Consider the following 16,261-nt stretch of genomic DNA (forward strand, 5'->3'; position numbering starts at 1 on the left):
CTAATTTTGTTTAGCTCCACCCATAATATTCATCACAGCTGAATATTAGCCTGGCATCGTTTTGAGAATGTGAATTAATCTGGAACATCTCTGTTCATTTGTAATTTCCAAGGGGCATTATCAACACACGCAGGCCAAAATGCCTGTGGTTGAACTGAATGAACATACAGCCAGTCAGAGCAACAAAAGAGATGATATGTGACTCTTCAAATCTGTCAATCATCATATAGACCCCGACCCATATTGAATAAACAGTTGTGATTGGCTGGTGGATTTCTATCATAATGGAAGCAGGGCTAAACGAATCTGCCAGAGCAGAGAAAATATGAGTTTAAAAGTTTAAAAGATTTGTCTGGTTCCAAGGTGAATGACATATTAAAATATTTAACAATATTTTAGCCTCACAGCAAGAAGGTTGTGGGTTCAGTCCTGGGTCGTAGTGGAGTTTTCATGTTCTCCCCATGCCTGTGTGGGGTTTCCTCCGGAGCTAAACCCTGGATGTTATGCACTGACTGCCTACTGCTCCTAATACTGTGATGGGTTAAATGCAGAGACTGAAACTGACTGTGTAATTGTACTTTTCTATGGTTGTGTATTTCACAATATACAACCATAAAAATGTTACTGTTAACATAGCAAAACAAAAAGACAACTTTATTGTACATTATTACATATGATGCACTGCTTGTTGCTTTTACAAAGCTATTTTTAATGCTCTGTAAACAAAGGAAGAACAGAGGGAATCTGACCTGGATAACTGGTGCTGACTCAGTCTCAATGCAGACTGAAAACAAAACAATAAACCAACAAATGTAAAGCAGACAAAATATTCTTTATGGAAGTAGGCTGAACATAAAAACAAACAAGAGCTCAATGTTCAATTCAGTGGTATTTTATTGGAAGTAACACTTTCATACCATCACTGTTACCTTGAATAAATTACAGATTTTTCTATGTGACTATTATCAGAAACATTTGGATACTTATGTATTCCATAAGTATCACAATATTAAAGAAATGTAACCTGATTACTTTCTTTTACTTTTGGATTACCTCAATACCAAATATGGTGAAATTGTTTAGCCTAATATAATGTTTTATATTTGTTGTTGGTTTATTAATTGCTTATCCAGCTGTTCCTTCAGTTGTTATCTGTCAATGCATGTTTGGATTAATAGTGGTAATTATGAATAATTAAATGTAGCAATAGTAATAGTGTAACGGGTTAGCTAGTAAACTAGATTTCTGTGTAGCTAATGTTAGCAGTTGTTCTGCGTAGCCAACATTAGTGGCTGGTTTGTGAAGCTAATGTTAGCTGTCTAACATTAGGGGTTGTTCTGTGTAGCTAATGTTAGCAGTTAGTCTGTGTAGCTAATGTTTGCAGTTGGCCTGTGTAGATAACATGAGCTATATGAGGTATATGAAGCAAATGTCAGCGGTTGTCTGTGTAGCTAACTCTAGTTGTTGCTATGTGTAGCTAATATTAGCGGTTGTTCTTTGTAGCTAACCATAGAAGTTGCTCTGTGAACCTTACGTTAGTGGTTGTTATGTGCAGCTAAGGTTAGTGGTTGGTCTGTCCTGTAAATGTCTATATAAATAAGATGAGAGAGTTCTTGAGTTCTTTAGTAGAGTTCTTTATTTTAAAATGTATTAGAAAATTGTAATCCTGCTAATGAACCTCTGCAACTGTAATGGAATACAGTTCCTTTTTTGTATCCAATTATGTAATCCTGTTACATGTAATCCATTATTTCCTAAACCTGTGTATACATGACTCAACATAATATGCAACATATGTCTAGGTGAAATGTTACTTGCCTTCAATAACCACCGTTCTTTCATTTCTTAGACATTTCAGAAAGGCACCCGGCTGAGTGGATTTAAGGTACCACTGGTGTGGCCAGTTTTTGCCTATAGATATAAATAAAACTAGGAGCAGGGCTCAGTGTACGGCAGCAGTGGCCTGAAGAGCGGCTCACATTCAGCCAGGTGATTCTGTTCTTGACAGTCAGAGGAGGCCTCGGTGAATAGCTGTGACCCAGCTGAGGCAGAGCGCTACATGTGGGCTGGGAATTGAACACAGCCCCGTCGCTGCTTTAACGACAAGCCCCGAGTAATCACACTCTTGAGCTCGGTGCCGCCAATTAATTCAACCTCGCTTTCCCCCGGAACACACGCACTCCCAGGGCTGGGGGGGGGAGGGATGAGAGGAGGGCGATCCACGTGACACCCAGCTGCAAGAGTAATGAGTTTTGTTTTGTGTGGGGTGTATGAGGGGGGTTCTGAGTGTGTATTTATGGGCGCCGTGTTTAAAGAGGGAAGGTTGTCTGTTATTTATCTCAAAGACAGCCGGGATCCTTTCCACTACTATGCTCTGCATAAAATTAATCAATTTTATTTTCTTTAGCAGACTTTTTTATTTATTCATGCATTTTGTCCTGCATGCTTATGCATATGAAATTTTCATAAGTACGCTCCCATCTGAAGTGTTTTAGCCTTCACAAACGGGCACCTCATTCAGAAAAAAAATCAGAACAACACTTGAAGTAGCTGGTACTGCTCAGTACAATGGCAATGACAGATTAAAGCCATGAGTTTCATGTTATACGTTACATATTTATGAATATGCAGGCAGTGTGTGATGTAATTTATTGTGCGTGTATGAGTGTATACCTTTATGTGTTTCTATTCCAAATATGAAGTATAGCTCTTTGCAGATAGTGTCAGAAAGGTTTTGGTAATGGTTGCTGTTGAGGGCCCATTGTGTTTCATATTATCTGCCTCAGAGCACACACACATATTTATCTCCACAATAAAATCACCACACACATACTGTACTAGAGTAGATACATAGACACAAAGGAAAATACTTTATTGACCTGCATTCTTTCTGCAGAATGTGGGGCTAACCTTTAAAGGGATAGTCCAGGTTATTTGAAGTGGGGTTGTATGAGGTGCTTATCCATAGACCTAGATTGGAGAAGCACAGTGGAGTAAGCTAAGCAATGTACTGCTGTGCTCTCTCAAAAGCCACCAGACTCCATTAGCAAAATCAGTTATTTTACCTCACAGGACACAGAGTTGCTCACTGACCGCTGCCTTGATCCTTTAGTTTATTTGTGTTATTGTGTGACTTTGGTGAATCCGAACATACCTTTTAAAACACAGAATTGCCCCAATAACAGAAACAAACTAACCAATAGAAGTAGTGATAGATCAGCAACTGTAAAATTACCGATTTTGCAAATGGAGTCTGGCAGCTTTCGAGGGAGCCAATGTTTGGCTTATAACAGCAGATTCCCTTCGTAAAAGGCTGTGTCACAGCAAGGTTAAGACGTGAAAATATTCAAAATATAGTACACTTAAACTGATATTGATTATTTTAGGTGGCTGAAATACATTTTACTGCTGAACCTGTCCACAGCAGTACATAGCTGCTTAGCTTCATTACACTGGTACTCCTGCTGCTTCTCCAAAGAGGAGGCGTGTCAACCGCCATCAACTATAGTTGACAGACCCTTTTACAGCTGGTAAACAATGAGCAAGCTGCACATGTAGTTTGGCAACGGAACCACAACAGTTTGTCAATGGGCGCTGCAAACACAAGCAGTTTTGATTGCATCTTTTAATAGCTTGTAGCCATCGACGCCGCTGATTGCAATGGTTGTGATCCTGTCGGAAATCTGTACAACTTAAGTAGACTTGTGGAATATCGATTCAGATGTATTGTGTATTTGGTGCTGGTAAAAGGTTTGATTCAACATTTGCAGCTTGATAACTCTTCTGGATGACTCAGGGAGACTGCTAGTCCTGTTTCTGAAATGCGCCTGCAGCTTTTCAGTGATGTCAGCTATAAAAGGGTCTTTACACTGACCACAGAGTGCCTTAAGTACCTCATACAACCCCACTTCAAAAAAAGCCAAACTATCCCTTTAACTATTACAAATACAGCCCTAAACCAAACTTTCACCTAACACCCTAAAACAAGCCAAAACCAAGTCTTAGCCCCGTGTAAGAAATATTGGTTCACCATGAGGAGATAAGCATTTTGCCCCTAACATGTGGCTGTGTGAATAGTTTTTACTGCACAAGAAACACACAAAAAACTGGCATCAGAGAGCTAGAATTCTGGTGTATTCTATATGCTTCCTGCTGTCAACAAATCCCATTAAAAATAGAGCAAAAACAACTTTGCCTTTGGCCGTTTCTCAATACTTTCTGACCTCCCTAACCCGTTTCTAACACTGAGCCCCAAGTACAAAACATTGGTTGCTACACTGAGGACATAAATCTTTAAAAACGGTGCACAAATATATAGTTTCATTAAGAAAATAGGCTCAGTAATTTCCTAAAACAGCTGGCCACTGTTATTATTCATGTGTCAGGGACTATTTTCAGTGAAGGATTAATCCACAGTGAGTATTTGGGGCAGGAGAATGGTGGATGTGGGACTGAGACAAAATAAACTACAGTGTGTGTTGATGGTAGTGAAGGAACATGTCACTTAGTGCAACTGTGTGGCTCACTTTTTGTAATTTTTGGACAAAAATGCAATACCAGTATATTATTTTATTTTAGTTTTTTTTAAAGAGATCCAGATGGTCGGTGCAAAGAAACTAAATTCAGATCTATCCAGTTCAGTAAAAACTCTGGGGACTCGTGTGGAAAGCCAGTCACTGGATCGAGTTCCATGAGGTCCAAAAGTCCAAATTAACATAGATAAAATATTCAGTGGCAATTTGCCAATGATAGCCTTGGAAATAAACAAGTACATATGCTCATCCCACCTCTGAGACAGAGAGGACTACCCAGCCTTATTATATAAGATGCACCGGTGAGTGTTATAACCATCACCAGTGATAAATCTGCAGGATGATAAACAGCATTCAGGGGCTTGAGGGTGGAGGTAGAGGCATACCTTTAAATCACGTCATAATGCAAAATAGACAGAAAAACAGATTCAGTGATCCTATTTCTACAAAATATCAGGAAGTTAACTATTTCAACAGTACAACATTAGGTGTTTTCAGATTGAAACACTTCTGGAGAATGCCTAATGTAACAAGTTGCCAGGAAACGCTGTTATTAAAGCCTGGACTTCATTGTTGGCCCATTTGTCTGTGTTTTGCGCCATTTTTAGACAATGATTATAGGCTGTTACACGCTGTTTTTTACGCTGCTAACTTCAAGCTAATGTTTATATGGGGTATTAAAAATGGCGGTTGCTGGTGCTGCATTGGTTCATAGCAGACTAATCAATGTAAAGTCATGTCTGGACCAAGTACACCTTGTGCTGGGAGACTGAAGTAGGAGCTAAAGCAGTCCCTAAAAAACTGCATTCGAAGCACAACGAACATTCATAGTTCCTGCGGTGCAGAAACAAAAATCTAAATCAAATAAAAATTATAAGACCAACAGTTCTCAGAATCATTGAAAAGTTATAAAAACAGTTATCATATCATCAGCCTAAAAATGTGCATAACAGTTGGTTAAAAATGAAAAAATATTAATATAAATGGTAAAAAGAAGTGGACCAAAACTAACTCCCTGGGTTATCAGTAAGATCTGAGTGAATAGATCCCAACTTCACTGACCTCCGCTGATCACACAGTTAATTCAGCACATGACCTAGGCTTGGGCAGTATAAAAGTATTACGTCATACCAGGGTATTAGTAATCCCTACAGTATGATTTTCAATACCGACCTAAATACAGATGCTCTTCTTTCTATTAAACTGATTGCAGCATGTATTATAGTGGCCAGTAAACACCAGCAGGCATCAGTCTCTGCACTGCAGCCCAGCTGAACTGAAAAACATGGCATCTGGGTGATAAAGTGACAGGACTAACCAGTAAAAAAGAAGAAAAATGCCTCTGCCCTGGGAGTGCCGACTGGTCAGAGCACAGAACATCTGAGAACCATGAGTGTGAACTTTAGCGAGCATGAGAGTGAGTGACTGGCAGACTAATTACGGTTTATGGAGTCAGAGAGTGATGTATATACAGTATGTACAGCAGCAGCGCTGTAAATGTACAATTCAGGTTTGAGTTTGTCAGTGCATAAAAGCTGCAGCTTCTCAAGATGGACAGAGCTCCTGTGTTTGTTGTTCATCTGGAAAACTATATACTATTACTTCAGGACAAAAGAAGTGCTTTTAGTGAAATTAACAGGCTTTCATTTTTGTTCTCTCATCAGTAAACAATATGCAAACTTTAAATGCTTTATGAAAAGTGTACAGCAGATACAAATTTTAAATTTGCAAAATTTCCTCTATAGTCTTCAGTTTTTGGAGGGACCCAAATAATATCTCCTGTGGCCCATTTGTGGGTCCCAACCCAGCCTCTGGGAATGACTACTTTAGAGGGCTTTGTTCACTAAAAGTGTATCCCAGAGGGATCTTTACTATGTTTTGCCCACTGTAAGAGCACACTAGAGGGAAATGTATCACATTTTGTCCACTAGAAGGGCACTTTAGAGGGTACTTTATAGTGTTTTGCCCACTAGAAGATTACCCTAAAGGGCTCTTTTAGCATATTTTGCCCATTGGAAGAGCACAGATGGAAATTTACCACATTTTGTCCACTAGAAGTGCACCCTAAAGGCCACTTTGCCATATTTTGTCCACTAGAAGATCACCCCAGAGGGCTCTTTTCTATGTCTTGTCCATTGGAAGTGCACTTTAGAAAACATTTTACCATGTCTTGCCCTCTATAAGAGCACACTAGAGGGAAATTTACCACATTTTGTCCACTAGAAGGGCACTTTAGAGGGCAGTTTGGACACTTTGGACATTGTTTTTTTCAAACATGGGGGCAGCACCTTGAGTCCACCAGTGCATGAAAACAAGGAATGATCAACAGTGTTGCTTTGGAGAAATCAACATAGACAGCAGCACAATGTTAAGATGTATCAAAGTTAGTAGGATACATTTGTTATTGGTTTGTGTCTTTTATGGGAATGTTTATAAAAAGAAAAATATAGAATAAACCAGATTTCTCCTTTAACACCCCGGATCCTTGATTGTACCTTAAACCTCAACTGCAACCACAGTCAAATCCTTCGATGAGCATCCCAACCAAAAATGTCCTCATGACAATAGTTGCCTCTCAAGAGTCAGTCCTCACAAGTAAGGCTTAGCTAGACCAAACACATGGGCGCACACACACACACACACAGACGCACACACACATCCATATGTACACCGCAGGCTGTCAGAGACTGTCAATACTGTGAGAGCGTCTCGTCCTTCAGCGCTCACACTCCAAACAATAACATCTGAATAATGATTTCTCACTGAACACAAAGACAGGCTTAGGTCAACACAAATGAAAAACGAAGCCAAACACAGTCACACTTCACACCAGCTCCTCACTAATTCATCACCAAACTGTCAAATCCAAACTTTTAACCGAAGGCTGGCCTGACCCCCGGCTCTCTCAACTCCTCATCTGAGCACCAAACAGACTGCTGACCCTCTCGTGTTTCCACACAGTCGAGGGTGCTGCTTTTTTATATTTTAAGTATCATTACTCAAATTCAGTTACCATGGTGACACTTGAGGAGGTGTTTCTGCCCTTGCCACTGAAAAAAAGATAGGTAATTGGTAGTCTCCCTTTGTTTCCGTGGCAACAATAACTAAGCCCTACCATTCGCTCCTCTTTTTTTTTTTTTTTTCTTTTATTTTCTTCCTTTCTCTTCCCTTCCTGCTGTTTATTGTGAAGGTAAACGTGGACCTGTCGTCCCTGTTGGACAGCGAAGACAAGAAGTCCAAGAATAAGAGGGGTGTCCTGCCCAAACACGCCACCAACATCATGCGCTCCTGGCTCTTTCAGCATCTCATGGTGAGGCAGAGAAGTAGGGCTGCTGTGTATGGGTGTGTGTACATTAAAGGGATGTTTTGAAGTGTGGTTGTATGAGGTACTTATCCACAGTCAGTGTATTACCTAGAGTAGATGGGGGTCAACATGCCCCTGGTTTGGAGAAGCAGCAGGAGTACTGGTGTAGGAAATAAAAGCAATGTACTGCTGTGGACAGGGTCAGCAGCAAAACTACCACCTAACAAAAGAATGCACATATCAGTTCAGGTGCATGCTGTATGTAGAATATTTTCACAGTTTTATCTTGCTGTCAGACAGTATTTTCAGGTGGGAAACCATTGTTATTATTAGTAAAATACAGTTGTATCTAAAGCCACCAAACTCCCTTGAAAAAAACTGTAATTTTACCTCACAGAAGACAGGAGTCGCTGGTTTAATGCTGAGCTGACCATTTTTTTGTTTGTGTTATTCTATGACTTCTGTGTTTTAAAGGTTAGTTCAGATTCACCAAAGTCACACAATAATGCAAATAAAGTAAAAAAGAAAAATCCAGGCGGCAGTAGACCAGCAACTCCAGTGCTCTGCGAGATAAAATTTCTGTTTTTGCCAAAGGAGTCCTGTGGCTTTGGAGAGAGCCTAATCTGGCTCATACAATCGCTGAAAAATGCTGTCTGACAGCGGGACTCCCCCAAAACTTGGTATTTCACTGGTGTAGGCGTGGTTTTTGCAGGATGCAGCAGTGCACACAGTGCTCCATGACCATCTCACCTTGTAGTCTTCCTACCAGTTTACGCCGCATGTAGCATGTATGCAAACACAACTGCTATATGTCTTCTACATTGCATCCACAGCAGCTAAAATATATTAATGCAGGCTTGCAGCATGCAGCAACTATAGAATAGAGTTCTGTATTTGTGCTGCAAACTTGTGCTGCAGCACACAAAATAGTGTTTGAACACATGTATAATTGCTTTAAATGATGACCTACATATTATATCATTTTTTAAAATCATGTGTTTTTCTTTATTTTTCCTGGCTGAAAATATTTTATTTGGCTAAGACTTTGGGATTTCCTCTTCATGTTGTCCCCCGTTTGCGCTGCTTAGCAACCACCTACAAACGACCTAGCAACCAACTGCGTCCTAATCACAGACATCCCGTTTTTTGTCACCCCATAGTTGAGCTAATTCAGTAGAGAAAAGGACAAGGAAAGACTATTTGTCGAGGTAAAGAAACGTAGAGAGCTCTATGACCCGCAGGACTGGCTTTATAAAGATGACATTTGGTGCCTGTAGCCATCACTTCTGGTACATATTTCATAAAAGAAACTAGCATCAAAACATAGCTTTATTTTAAGTTCTGTGGGTTTTGAATGGTGTTGGTGTATAATGACATCAGATGTGCTGTATACATATCACCACTGTGCTGCATGTGGTGTAAAATAGTCTTTAGTACACACATACAAAATGAAATCAGTTTATTAAACCTATATCTAGTATGAAGGCATATAGAATATACTATTCATGTTTGGGTGTCTACTGATGCAAGATACTTTAAGGCTACATAAATATCAGAATTTAGACCCTCCCCATCATAGTAGACTTTCGTTGTTGGACATTATTTAGCCCATCTAAATGTCAATATATTTTATATATTCAACATAGTTTCCAGTATGATATTATGATGTTTAAAGTGAGAAGTCAGTTAAAAGTGATCTGGAGGGAAGTTTAGTCACGGTTGTAGCCGTGCCAGCAGTACAAGGGCTTTTGTATGTTTCATCTCGGGGTTGTACATTAAAGTTTTGCTAGCTTATCTAAAAAGTGACGGGATGAGCCGTTGAGAATGCAGATCAGGCATTCTGAGTCCCATCTGACAGGTAACGTAAAGGTGTGAAAATATTCTAAATATAGTCTACACTTAAACTGATATTGTTTTTTAGGTGTCTAAAATATGTTTTGCTGCTGACCCCTGTCCACAGCAGGACTTGCTTAGCTTCCTACACCGGTGCTCCTGCTGCTTTTCCAAACTGGGGGGCATCAATTGCCATCTACTGTTGGTAATGCACTGACTGTGGATATGTACCCCCTACAATCCCACTTCAAATAATCTGAACTGTCCCTTTAATCTGAAATGGTATTTTGTTGGCTTTTTCAAGGGAAATATTAGCTGTGGATGCAGAGAAGGAAAGGATGATGCACAGAACGTATATGGAGATCAGGAGGGTTTACTGAATGGTCAGAGTGTAGGAAATTTCAGTGTGAGGAGGTTTTAAAATGAGTCAGTATTAAATCAATGAATTGTGCCTTCTTTCAGCACCCGTATCCAACAGAAGACGAGAAGAGGCAGATTGCAGCACAAACAAATCTAACCCTTTTGCAAGTGAACAACTGGTAAGATGCTGACCTCATGTGTGCATGTAGACAGAGAGACACCACTTCATGTTACTGAAAACCCTCCAGCAAAAATGACTGGAGACTTTACTTGAACTGAACTTGAATCTACTGGAGCTCATCTTATTACTGATGTGGTGGCGCCATCTAGTGGCAGCACATATCAAGTACACCTGAGACCAAACTGTCTCCATTCTTTACACTAAGTGACTCTAATTTTAGATCTTTGTTCTCAAGGAACAGGATTTAGAAATGTGAGAGATTTGATTGTACTTTTCAAAACAATGAGGGTGGAAAGAGCAGAATTTACTACTTACTGTACAGAAATATGGAGATCCAAACTTTTTATCCATTGATGGGTTTAGATATTGGCCAACACTTTAAGCACATTCCTAAAACATTATAAGGCTTTATGAAGCTCCATACATGTTTATAATCATGCATGACAACAAGGTTTATAAAGTATTCATTTAAATGTTAAGTCGTGTGTTCTGGACAATACAGACTCGTCATGGCTTTGGTAATCATAGTGAATTTCTTTTACAATTTACTTGCAGCCAAATACAGCTCATAAGACCTTGTTATTGTGTTATTGTATCATACAATTGCTAATAACCTTACATCATGCTGTCACTTTACTTAAAACTCACAAAGTCATCCTGTAGTGTATTATTGATGTTTATAAGACTTTATTCCATTTCAGAAACTTAAGAGTTTATAATCTGTTATGATACATTAGAACAGTTCACTGTGTGCCTTTTTAACTGGTTAAAGTTATGGTGGTTATAATGTGCCGTGGAACCCAGGGCTTAGATTCTGCTGTCACTTTAGCATGGAGCTATTGACATAATGAAGGCTGAACTTATGATACATTATGTCCATCACTTATAGTACTTTATAAACCTTGTTCTAAATTGTCATGCATGATCATAAATATTTATAAAGCATTTTATATAACTTCCTAAATCAATATTCTTATGATGCATTACAGACATGAGCTTCTTATAAACTGTTACTAAGTATTGTATTTATTAAAGAATACTTAAAACTTGTTGTTTTGTATTTCTGATCATTTATTTTTCTTTTTTTTTAATTTCCTGTATTGAATAGGAGTAATTTGTGTATTTTAAATTAAAAAATCACTATTTAAAATGGTGATGATGATGATATTTAAAATGATGTTTTGTATACTTTGTATCTTTGGTAATATAAAGATCACTGATCAATGAGTGATCAGAAAGACCCCCCTGACATCACATTGATGAGATCTGACGAATAATTTTGGACTGACTTTCACTGCAGCTCACATAATTCTCTACCTTGTTGTGTGTTAGAAAGTGTTGTGCACTCACTCTTCTCAAAATTTCTCCTGATTTTCTGTCCGATTACAAATTATTTTACCCACCATTTCATGGTAATGATAATCTATCAGTGATTTTCCACCTGAAGTGTATCTCCACTCCCCCTCCTCATCCCATGTCCCCTCTTCACTCTCACAGGTTCATCAACGCTCGCCGGCGTATCCTCCAGCCCATGTTGGATGCCAGTAATCCTGACCCGGCTCCCAAAGCCAAGAAGATGAAGTCCCAGCACCGTCCAACACAGCGCTTCTGGCCAGACTCCATCGTGGCTGGAGTTCTGCAGACGCACAGATCTCAAACAGGAAACAACTCAGACAGTATGTCATCTTTGGTGTTTAAACTCAGCCACCAGGTGCCACTATTGGCTCTGTTATTTTATTCATGTGAGGCGACACATGAAGGGAAAAAGTTAAAAATGAGGAGTGTTCAATTTTTGATAAAAAAAAAAAATCTAAATCTTTCTTTCAGTAATCACACTAGTTCGATCTAAATGTTTATTTCAAACTCATTGGTGTCTGTTGAGTCATAGGAGTGCAACGAACATTTGTAAAAGAAATATGGAAAAACGAATTAAAGTGGCACTACACGGACAAATAACTGTACGTACATATACGTATACAAATAAATAAGACAAAAGTTGAGAATATACAGAAAAACATGCAGTTTATATGTAAAAACTAAATAAATAGATATTTTTGAAAAAAATGATACAGAAATAAATTAACAAATAAATGTGAAAATAGATGAAAAGGCTCATTATTATTCTTCCTGCCTGAATAAACACATGAATCCTGGCAGGAGTCATGCGTGAAAAAAAGTGATAAAAAAATAAAAAATAAGGGAAAAAAAAGGGTTCCAAATAAATAAATGACATTATGTAAATAAATATAATATATAATATATACAGGGTAAAAAGGAGGATAGTAACAATAGTAATAGTAGTAGTTTGCATGAGAAAAATAATATATAAATGTGAAAATAAAAGAAAAAGCGTATTTATTTATTATTTATTCCTATGTATTTTCTTATTATTTTACAGATTTACTCTTCTTTATGGCACTCCTATGACTCAGAGGGGTCCATCTTTTTTGAGATGAAGAAATTGTGGTTACAGGGACATGTGTAATTGTTCTGGTTGAGGCCTGTTTTAGCTCCAAGATGTTTGTCTCTATATTGGGAAATGTTACAGTGTAGTTTTCATCCTGGAGATAATTTATACCTCGGTTGCCTGAAAGGAAATTTTGACAAATACTACGTAGGCGCACAGGTGAATGTTGAAATCTGACTGGCTGTGGTCTGTTAATTTGTGCTATAATTGTGCGCCACCCCCTAACACCTCCTGTGTGTCCCTGTGTCCCTTCAGACCCGCTGAGCATGGACAGCCTCCAGTCGCTGTCGTCAGACTCAGCCACCCTGGCCATGCAGCAAGCCATGCTGGGAGCCGACGACTCCATGGACGGCACCGAGGAGGAGGACGAAGAGGAGGAGGAGGAGGAAGAGGAGGAAGGAATGGAGGAGGAAGAGGAGGAGGAGGACGGAGAGGAGGAGAACGACAGGGGGAGGCAAATGTCCAGCGTAGGGAGGAGAGATCTGAGCATGGAGCACAGAGAGGAACTGGAGTAGAGGGAAAGACTATATGAACTTTGACCTCAGTCGTCCCCTCAGCATGGCCTCATTCAGACTCAGCTGGGACGACTCTGATGCTGAGTGACTCTCGAGAGCGTTTAAGGGCATATTAGGTTTTCTCTAAATTCATCAGAGACTCTTCAGCAGAGCCACCACAGAGACTAATCAGACACAATGACCATCATCATCATGATTATAGAGGACGAAGATTAGTTTAATGATGAATATGTGTTGTTTCTTTTGAATATAGTATGTTTTCATGCAGTGAGCTCTTGAATTATTTGGATAGCAGCACATTTTTTACTCTGCTGCTCCTCTTCTTTGTGGAAAGAAATGGCACAGGAACTAAAAGTTTGCAAAGATTACTGCCGGTTATAAATTCAGGTCTGTTAGAATAACAGTTAAAAAAAATGCATGATTACGTTGATGCTTTCAAAGAGACATGACATTTTGAATTCAGGTTACAGTGAACTGAAAAAGAAAATGCTGGACGGCAGAATGTGGAGTCTTCAGTATTCACATCTGCTTAAAAAAATTATAAAGTCAACAAGTTTAGTTCCATTTCATTTGAAGATGCATGCATAACACTGTCATAACCATGGTGTGACAAGTGTCATGAACATGAAGGAGTCTTTATGAATGTGTATGACTGTTATGTCAGTTTTGTCATTTTTATTGCAAAGTTGACATGGTTGAGATGCCTTTCTTATGACAACTTGACATTAATCAACACAACATATCCTACCACTGTCTTTGTTATGACAACTTGACATTAATCAACACAACATATCCTACCACTGTCTTTGTTATGACAGTTTCACATTAATCAAGACACAATGTCGCTGTTATGACAACTTGACACCAATCAAGACAACATAGCCTATCACTGTCTTTGTTATGACAACTTGACATTAACTAAGAGAGTATAACCTCTCAATGTCTCTTGTGACAACCTGACATTAACTAACACAACATAACCTGTCGATCTATTTGTTATGATAAGTTGGTACTGACCAAGACAACATAACCTGTCATAAACATGCTATAGCACACCTAATTATCAAAGTTAAGGAAACTCGTCAAAGGAAACATAAACAATGTCTTTGTCATGACAACTTGACATTTACCAAGACAATGATGTCTTTGTTGTGGCAAGTTGACATCAGCCAAGACAACATAACCCATCAATATCTTTGTTATGACTACTTGACATTATCACACTTAAAGACACAAATAGTTTCATTAACTTTGATAGTAGACGTGCAATGGCATGCTTATGCTTATATTATCTTGAGTAATGTGAAGTTGTTTTAACAAAGACATTGTGTCTTGATTAATCTTAAGTTATCATAAGAAAGATATTGTCAGGCTATTTTGTCTAGGTTAGTGCCAACTTGTCATGACCAAAGACACTGACATGTTATTTTGTTTCGATTAATGTCAAGTTGTCATAATGATAATATGTTTGTCTTTGTTAATGCCGAGTTTTCATAACGAAGACAGCGTTGTCTTGGTTAATGTCAAGGTGTCATAACAAAGACATATCAAAGAATGTCAGCTTTGCATTGAAATTACATTACTGACTGAATGACACCTAATGACAATAGTCATAAACACTTATAAAGACTCATGACAGGTGTCATGCCATGGTTATGACAGTGTTATGTCAGTTTTATGCACACCCCTTCAAACAAAGTGTTACCAAACATTTAAATTCTATGTGAAAAACAGCTACTTAATTGAATATAATCTGTTTTGCACCATGTAATGAGTTACAAAAAACGTTGTGGCTTTTTTTAACCGTTCATTTAATGTGACTCAAAGTAGTCTCAATTTCCAACTGACGCATCTACACTTTAACTTTACAGTTATTGTGTCATTTCGCTTCCTAAAATAAGAGCGAGGAGCCAAAGGAGAGGAGGAGAAAAAAAAAAAGGTGTGATGCTGTCCAAATATGTGCAGAAGTGACTGTATATGTTGGCTCCCAATGCTGGGACATCATTCACGCCTTTTAAATGACTCATAGGTTCTCAGGTCGAACAACACTCGCATTCGGCATGTCTCTTCCTCATGAGTGAAACACTTGACTCATTGCTGCAGCAAACCTTTTCGAGCATGACTTTTGAAACAATCTTAGTTTATTTTTTTCTTATCCCATGAGCAAAAAAAAAACAAAACAAAAAAAAAAACAACTGTAGTAAACCAGTGTATACGGACTGCACATATAGTATGTATATTAGATTTTTCATATGTTTGCATTCTGGTGTTGAAGGTTTGCATATTTATTCAGTTTTTATTTGGTGTGGCCTCAGAGGGTAGCTCAAGGAACAACATGACAATTGCTTCTGCATATACTGTAGATTTTGCAAACTTTCTGACTAAGGCTATTGTTATTAGCTGGTGGCCATGCACATACTTGACTTCAACCATCAACTCTTAGGAAACTGCTTGTGTATTTTTGTGACCTTGGGGGCTAATTCTGTCACAAAATAAGAGCATGGCGAGCACTGCCAGCCAGTCACCGCAAACTGTCTCAGCCGCACGTCAGCACGGAGAGAGATCGCACCGAGGACGGACAATGACTTTGGAATCCCCACGCGACAGAGCCAATGTCATTTACTGACAAAACTTTTTCAAGGAAGAAGACAATTTTAAAGAAAACGAGAAAGAGAGAGAGAAAAAAAAACAACTCAGCAGTAACGTCTCTTTCAATTTTATGTGAAGGATTTTGAAGAAACTGTGAAACAATTTCAGCTCTCTGTTTTGTACTAAAACACACAAATGGAGTCGCTCGTTTCTAATGTGAAGATGTCTAGAAAAAAGAAAAACCATGTTATATTGAATGTTCTGATTGTTCATTGTGAAGTATGTTGCTCATTAATATTCTTTTCTCGATTACTTTTTTAAATGGATCTTCCAGAGCAAGTGACAGACAATAGGGAATATTTCTATTTCATTTGTACACTTTGTTGTCATAATCTATTGTGTTTCAATAGACCAATTTTAATAATTAAAACATGTAAAGGTTCTGATTTTGACTGTGTGATATGAACAGGAGGAGATTTG

At 38.5% G+C, this 16,261-nt stretch overlaps 1 protein-coding gene across 1 annotated transcript in view; it reads left to right on the forward strand.

Moving 5' to 3' along the window:
* pknox2 (pbx/knotted 1 homeobox 2) overlaps positions 1-13,440 on the forward strand; it is a 163,353-nt gene extending 149,913 nt beyond the window's left edge. The window contains exons 10-13 of the mRNA XM_084730691.1: positions 7,723-7,842; positions 10,132-10,208; positions 11,708-11,886; positions 12,933-13,440. Coding sequence (XP_084586817.1) covers positions 7,723-7,842; positions 10,132-10,208; positions 11,708-11,886; positions 12,933-13,192 — 636 coding nt within the window. The 3' untranslated portion in view covers positions 13,193-13,440. The remainder of the gene's footprint in view (positions 1-7,722; positions 7,843-10,131; positions 10,209-11,707; positions 11,887-12,932) is intronic.
* Positions 13,441-16,261: the final 2,821 nt, after the last annotated feature.

Source organism: Lutjanus erythropterus, chromosome 11 (genome assembly GCF_056507025.1).
Source record: "Lutjanus erythropterus isolate fLutEry1 chromosome 11, fLutEry1.hap2, whole genome shotgun sequence".
In the NCBI taxonomy this organism is placed as follows: Eukaryota; Metazoa; Chordata; class Actinopteri; order Lutjaniformes; family Lutjanidae; genus Lutjanus; species Lutjanus erythropterus.